We start from the raw sequence: 7,749 nt of genomic DNA, 5'->3' as shown, positions 1-7,749 counted from the left end.
TAATACATTATTTAACAGTTTTTGAATAAATAGATGTTAGAATTTCTTGCTTAAATGGCTTCTGCCAAATTTCTCTGGCATTTAGATATTCCTTGGTCTAATTTTAGGTTTGGGCACATTCGGAATAAAAAGAGTCCATGCTTTCTCCAATGCATTTGTGTCACATTCCAAGAAACAAAGAGGATGCCATTCTTTGGCGCGGCACCTGCCACAGAGCCTCCTCTCAGGCTGTCGCCTAGGGTGCAGGCTTTAATGCAGTAGCTTTCCACCCTGTGCAATCTCATGGAGCTGTGCTCCCAGGGCAACTATAAAAGTCATATATTGGAATGCGTACTTAGATTTCTTGATTGATCGTGCTGAACTCAGTGATATATTAAAATTTTTTTTAACCTGCATTTATAATACAACATACTTTTATAATCACCTAAGAGCTTCAGCCTCTAGTTACAGTTGAGAGAAAAGAACTTCTATTTCCTCAAAGACCTTAAAATGAAATGTTTAATGAATTGATTTTTAAAAATTGTATGGGGTTGCCAGCACTATTCAATACGGAAAGGATGGTCTTTTCAACAAATGATGCTAGAAAAATTGGATACCCATATGCAAAAGAATGAAGTTGGACTCTTACCTTACACCAAATTCAAGAATTAACACAAAATGTATGAGAGACCCAACATAAGAGCTAAAATTATAAAACTTTAGACAAAAACACAAGGGAAGAGCCTCATGATCGGATTTAATTTTTTGGGATATGACACCAAAAGAACAGGTAACCAAAGTAAAAATAGATATATTAGACTTCATCAAAAGTAAAAAGTTTTGTGCATGAAAAGACACTACCAACTTAATGGAAAAGCACCTCACAGAACTGGAGAAGATATCTGCAAACCATATACGATGGGGACCCTGCGCAATGCTGGTAGAAATGTGAAGTGGGAGACAGAAAAAAATTAAACATAGAAATACCATATCCAGGAACTCCACTTCTGGGTACAAACCCAAAAGAACTGAAAACAGGAACTGAAACATTTATACAACAATGTTGACAGAGTATTATTCAAAATAGTCCAACGTGGAAATAACTCATATGACCATCCAGGGATGACTGGAGAAGCAAAACATGGTACATTCATAAAATGGAGTATTAGTCACCTTTAAAAAAAAAAACGGAATTCTAACACACGCTACAACATAGGGTGAACTTTGAAGATATTACGATAAGTAAAATAGCCAGGCACAAAAGGACAAATATCACATGACTTCTCTTATTTGAGGTAGCTAAAGTAGTCAAATTCAGAGAGAAAGAAGATAGAAGAGTGGATGCCAGGGCCTGGCGGGGAGCAAAGCAGAGTTACTATTTAATGGGTACAGAGCTTCAGTTTGGGAAGATGAAAAAGTTCTGAAGATGGACCGTGCTGATGAATGCACAACAACGTGAATATACTTATGTCCACTGAATTGTACACTTAAAAATGGTTAAAATAGATATTTACGGCAATATATACATATTACCCCAGTAAAAAAATTCTATCTAGTTGTGCTTCTAGAAAGTTTATCAATTTAATCTTAAGTAGAAATTAGTTTACAAGTCCACATAAACTGTGACTCTATTTTTATCAAAAGACTTCAAAATATGCATAGAAAAAAGGCAGTGTAGAAAGGGACATGAGGTGACGATTTTTTTCTGAAAGGTTATTTTCTACAATGAATATATTTTTTAAATAAAAAATGACAAACGTACATTTCTGGTTTGTGTTCCTCAAATTCTTAATTATATACATTAATATTTAGTATAAAATATATTTTTTCCTCTATTTAAAACATTTTCACAAACTGTCATTTAAATCCTGACATTAAATGTAAATTTAAGTAAAAATCATTGGAAAGTCATTAAAGCAAATTTCTTAAATCTCAAGAAAAGCACGTTGGATACCGAGGAAGACACAATCACCCATAACAGAGGGCGGGGAAGTAAAGGCAGTTTCTACTTGCCATCTTTCCTCCTTTTATTAAACAAGTTTTTCTATAAATAACTCGTTTTGTTGGTTTTGAGAAATGCTCGAGAGGCAGGAAGAATCCCCGCCTGGGGAAGACAGGAAACGGGCATTACAAACGCCACGCCTTCTCTGGACACCCCCCCACCCCCGGCCGGCTCCCTCCCCTCCCAGGATTTGGGCGCTGACCACCGCGTCCAGCCCCCGGGGTATGGCCGGTCCACCCCAGGGTCCTCCAGCACCCAGCCGCTCCGCCCAGAAACTGGGAGATAACGCGTCTGCCCGCGGCTCTGCATTCTTGCCCTCGCCCCACCCCGTCAGTGGACTAATCAGCAATCAGTAAGCTCGATCGTACTGTTCCCGGCCCTCCACAGCTTTCAACCCAAAGCTCCGGGACTGGAGGGCACGCAGGGTTACTGGAAAGCCCGGACTGAGCCGCATCACGCGCCGCGAGCCCACGCGCGGAGGCCCCGCCCCCAGGCCGGCGCGGCCAATCGCGGCGCGGGCAGGAGGTGGGGGCGGGGCTGGCCCGGCCGAATCCCAGGGCTTTAAATCGGCGGCCCGGGGGGCTACAGCCACGCTTCGGGGATCCCCCGGACCTGTGCCTGCTGACTGCGCCTGCGCAGCTGCGCCCGCCACAGGTGAGCGCCGCATGCCGGGTTCCGGCGCCGCGGGCCACCCCGGGAACCAGCGCGGTCTCCAGCTTTGGGGGTCGAGGGTTCGGGGGTCCCAGGAGACGCAGTACCCCGGCCCGGCCGGACTGGACACGGCAGCCTAAGCCGCACGCCGCGCTGCGGGCCGCGCTCGCTGCGCCGCCGCCCGCAGCCCCCGGAGCGGGGCGGTGCTCTGAGCCCCGGGAGAGCCTGCTCCTGTCCGAGCGCGGGCACCGGGGCTCTGGGCTCCGTGTGCCGGGACACCGCGTCCCCGGTGTGGGGAGGGAGTGCGGGTGTCGACGCGCAGGCCACCTGTGGGCACGGCGGGGGTCTGGAGGCGCTCCTGCCCACCTTGCCCTGGGAAGGCCTTTCGGAAAGGTTTCTAGTCGAGGAGCAGGGTTCGAAGGCACGTATCACCCCCGCCGTACGGTGGTCAAGAAGAAGGTGTGAGGCTCCTGTCCCTGCTTGGGATAAGATGTCCTCATTAGTGACGTTTTCCTGGGCCTTCTGTAAATACCTGGACCAACCATTTCCTAGATTCCTAGGTGTAGCCTTAAGGTTATGGCCCACAAGCTACCTTACACCCTTCTCAAAACCTAAATTATAGCACATCACTGCACCAATTTCTAGAACACTTCTCTAGCTGCTTTTAATTCCAGTGGCTGAATCAAATACCTCCACTTGGCCTGTTTTTCTCTACCCACATCCTTAGCCTTCCTCCACATTCTTGTGTAAATACCTGGGGTGATAAATTCAATGTTTTTACTCCACCGTAGTGGCTGTAAGTTCTCAGGAGAAAGTAGGACAGCTTTTTTTTTAAGGGATTGGCCTCATCAAATCCTCATTTCTTTTCCCTTCCTAGGTTTTTGAAACATGAATCCTTCACTCTTTCTGGCTGCCCTTTGCTTGGGAATAGCCTCAGCTGCTCCAAAACTTGATCCCAGTTTAGATGCACAATGGTACCAGTGGAAGGCAACGCACAGAAGACTATATGGCGTGGTTGGTAACATCTGAAACTGTCCAGCGGGATCTCACAGAGAACGGTCCATGCTGCTGGGAGTTTATAGCCGAGAGTAACTTCTTGAGGCCGGCTCTTACCAAGACAGTAACTTCATGGCACCCGTTACCGAGCACAATATAGGCATATGTCCCTGTTGTGTGGGTGCTGGAGAACAGCTACCAGAAGTAAAAAGCCATCGCTGGCCATGGTTTCTCTTCTCTGTCTGCAAATCCGCTTGGTGAAGTTGAGTTGGTGTTAAATAGGAATAAAGACAATAGGTTATATGTTTGCCTCTAGAATAAAGAAGCATGGAGGAGAGCAGTGTGGGAGAAGAATATGAGAATGATTGAACTGCACAATCAGGAATACAGCCAAGGGAAGCATGGCTTCACCATGGCCATGAATGCCTTTGGTGACATGGTGAGTGTTCCCTGGGTTGCGGAACTTTTTGTGCTTCCTGTCCTCAGTGCTTTAGCAAAATCATCTCTTCCTTTCCAAATTCTATTTCATTTGCCTTGAAGACCAATGAAGAATTCAGGCAGGTGATGAATGGCCTTCACAACCAGACGCACAAGAAGGGGAGAGTGTTTCGAGAACCTCTCTCTGCCGAGCTCCCCACATCTGTGGATTGGAGAAAGAAAGGCTATGTAACTCCTGTGAAGAATCAGGTAGGATGGGATTCAGCAGATCTCTCTCCAAGAGTAAAACCAAAAAGGAAATGGCGTTCTTGCTGTGGTAGACTATGGAACAAGATGCAGTTCACTGTTTTTTAAAAGAGTTTGAGATATATGGGCTGTTGTCAAGATCTTGCTGTTTGTTTAGTACACTGAGAGCTTTTTAATGTTGTTTTCAGGGTCTGTGTGGTTCTTGTTGGGCTTTTAGTGCGACTGGTGCCCTTGAAGGACAGATGTTCCGGAAAACTGGCAAACTTGTTTCACTGAGTGAGCAGAACCTGGTGGACTGCTCTTGGGCTCAAGGCAATGAGGGCTGCAATGGTGGCCTGATGGATTATGCCTTCCAGTACGTCAAGGACAACGGAGGCCTGGACTCGGAGAAATCTTACCCATATCTTGCGGAGGTAAACAGAGCTCCTTATTTTGTTATCATTCCAGCTCTGCTTTTGAAAGTTGGACACTTTCAGGGAAAACAGATTCCATATTTGGAGTTCACATTGTAGATTGTAGAATCTACATTTGCAAACTGTCAGAGCTGTCATTAAAATATATTAGCCTTGCACAGTTCTCTAGGTAGATGGCTACTATCTAGCTGTTCCTATTTCTCTGTTATATGGAGATATACATACCATTCTATATATAGTTCAGATTTCTCCAGAGAGAACAATTTCTTATGGACAGGTAGACTGAGAGTGTCGCATTGAGGGGCCAGCCCCGTGACCAAATGGTTAAGTTCATGAGCTCTGCTTCGGCTGCCCAGGGCTTCGCTGGTTCGGATCCTGGGCGCGGATATGGCACCACTTATCAGGCCATGCTGAGGCAGCGTCCCACATAGCACAACCAGAAGGACCCACAACTAAAATATACAGCTATGTACTGGGGGGATCTGGAGAAAAGAAGAAAAAAAATCATTGGCAGCAGATGTTAGCTCAGGTGCCAATCTTTAAAAAAAGAGAGAGAGAGGGTCTCATTGAATAGACACCAGCTAATTTTTCAATTTCAAAACAACCAATAGCATTGCACCTCCTGGGATCCTTTATAACAAGATTGACTTGGAAGTCATTAAGCTGCAAACTGTCTTGAACGCATGTTCCGCAAGAGGTGCAGGTAGGAATGAAGTCTCTTCCCCTTTACCTTTCAAAGGATGGATCCTGTAAATACAAGCCTGAATATTCTGCTGCCAACGACACTGGCTTCCTGGACATCCAGCAGCAGGAGAAGTTCCTTATGGAGGCAGTGGCAACGGTGGGGCCCATCTCTGCCGGGATCGATGCCAGCCTGGAATCCTTCCAGTTCTATAAAGAAGGTAAGCCTTTGTCTATGTAGAAATTCAGGAAGGAAAATTGGAAAACCACCATGACATACCACAAGATTGACTCTCTGGTATGTAGAATTCAATGTAGAATTTTTGGATTTAACATAGTTATTACTCTGTACATGTAATATTTGTACTGGATGTTTCCATCTGACATTACTTGGACCATAACCCTGTGATTTTAAGCACTTCATGAATATATTTAAATGGCTACATAATTTAATTGGTATAGCTTAATTTACTTTACTTTTTTTCCATTTGTTAGACCTTTAAAATTTTCCAGAGAGTTTTACTACTATAATTAAACCTGAAGGAACTCCTTGGCTCAAGTAATTTTGTGTCCTTTTCCTTAGACTGACATCCTAAAAGTAGAACAACAGGGTTTCAAGGAATGGTCTTTAATGCCTCTTGACAAGTTGTTTACAAAAGAGATTGTGCCAATTTGTATTTCTGCTAGTATTAAATGAGGGCCTAAATCCCTAGCCTAGATTTTAAAAGATCTTGTTTTTAAATCTTACCTGGATTTATGTCATTTAACAGAATTTTGAGATGCCTCCTTATCAACTGTGGTTGATAGGCTGGGTTAATGTCACCTGTCACTCAGAGGTCCTCACCCCGGCATTGAATTTCACTTTCCTAGGCATTTATTATGATCCGGACTGCAGCAGTAAAGACCTGGATCACGGCGTTTTGGTGGTTGGCTATGGCTTTGAAGGAAAAGATTCAAGGAATAAATATTGGCTTGTCAAGAACAGGTATAAAACTTCAAATATTATATTTGTATTTTAAATTGAAAAGAGAATCCTTGTTTGAGATCAGTATTTGGATACACATCCTCGAACCCTTAAGCACACTTCTGAAACCCCAAAAGTCTTTATCCAACTTAGGGTGAACACAGACATAGTAATGTTTGATTATGACATTAAGAGACTATCTCAAGCTTGCTGGGGTCTTGACATAGTTTTGGTACCATTACGTTTCTAAACTTGAACATCTGGACCCAGTCTTTCCTTTTTCTGGCTCTAATTGTGCAGTTCTTTGAAAGGGTTAAGGATAGAAGTTATGTGCAGGTTTAGAACTCAACCATGAACAAGAACAGCTGGCTTTTTCTGATTCTTTGTGAATCTGTCTCGGCCTCTGGTATACTGTTTAAGTATCAGGTATTATTGTTAATAAAGGTAAACGTGCTTGATTCTTTGTGTAAAATATAAAACTCTCTCTTCTTTCAGCTGGGGTGAAGATTGGGGCATGAATGGCTACATAAAGATGGCCAAAGACCAGAAAAACCACTGTGGAATTGCCACCATGGCCAGCTATCCTTCACTCGGGGGTGATAAAGAAGGACTCGCTTGAGAACAGAATATCCAGAGGAGGGATTTTATCTTCAAACTGACCAGACCTTATTGTGTGGAACGAAACACTTGAATCACTGAAGATCCAAACTGTGATTGGAATTTTGTTACATTTTATGCTGGTAAAATGTTACCACTTCTTTAATTACTGCTGTAAACAGCTTTGTGTGATTGACTTGCCTAATAACTTTTGAATTTTCATGTTTTAAAGATGTATATAGTTATCTTTAAAAATAAAACTGAATTTCAAAGTAGAGGCGATGCTTCTTTCTGTTTTTAATACATTAGCTTTTTTTAGAGTCAAATATGTAATTGGCCCTCACAAACATAACTGAGTGTGCCAGTGGTCCCTTAGGAGTATGACTGGGTGGCCTTCTGGCTCTTCAGGTTGTAAATACTCAGATCTTATGTCAGCTGCCCACTGGCTGTGTCTGACCCAACCCTTGAATGGAGCAAAATGTGACAATCTATAGGGACAACGGTAAATTATTTTAATAAAGAAAAAAATTCACATTTTAGAAAAGTGAACACACGTGCATATGATTTCAAACTAGAAAAGGACCTTAAGAGATTATAATCATTTGAGCCAAGATGGTTACAACCCAGCCAAGTTACAGGACGAATGTCACAGAGCCAGTTTCTGGTGCATCTCCCTTAGCTGCTAGTGAAGACTGCATGGCTGCTGTGCAGCTGGGGAAGAACCAGACACAGTGGATTGCTAGGAATGTTTGTCTTTGGGTCCTCGAGCGATGAAGGATAAG

The 7,749-nt window shown here is 43.6% G+C and overlaps 1 protein-coding gene across 1 annotated transcript; it reads left to right on the top strand.

Moving 5' to 3' along the window:
* The first annotated feature begins 2,393 nt into the window (after positions 1-2,393).
* On the top strand, positions 2,394-7,247 carry CTSL (cathepsin L). Its single transcript, XM_044756973.2, has 8 exons — positions 2,394-2,635; positions 3,510-3,646; positions 3,945-4,067; positions 4,169-4,315; positions 4,501-4,725; positions 5,465-5,627; positions 6,277-6,391; positions 6,866-7,247. The coding sequence occupies exons 2-8, from the start codon at positions 3,521-3,523 to the stop codon at positions 6,987-6,989; spliced, it is 1,023 nt and encodes a 340-aa protein (XP_044612908.1). The 5' UTR covers positions 2,394-2,635; positions 3,510-3,520; the 3' UTR covers positions 6,990-7,247.
* The last annotated feature ends 502 nt before the right edge of the window (positions 7,248-7,749 follow it).

Source organism: Equus asinus, chromosome 23 (assembly GCF_041296235.1).
Source record: "Equus asinus isolate D_3611 breed Donkey chromosome 23, EquAss-T2T_v2, whole genome shotgun sequence".
In the NCBI taxonomy this organism is placed as follows: Eukaryota; Metazoa; Chordata; class Mammalia; order Perissodactyla; family Equidae; genus Equus; species Equus asinus.
This window is presented reverse-complemented; position numbering and strand designations above follow the sequence as displayed.

Coding starts and splice junctions, on each gene's coding strand:
- CTSL (XM_044756973.2), top strand. CDS start 3,521: ATGAATCCTTCACTCTTTCTGGCTGCCCTTTGCTTGGGAATAGCCTCA. Junction 5,628..6,276: donor CTTCCAGTTCTATAAAGAAG/GTAAGCCTTTGT, acceptor TCACTTTCCTAG/GCATTTATTATGATCCGGAC. Junction 6,392..6,865: donor TATTGGCTTGTCAAGAACAG/GTATAAAACTTC, acceptor CTCTTCTTTCAG/CTGGGGTGAAGATTGGGGCA.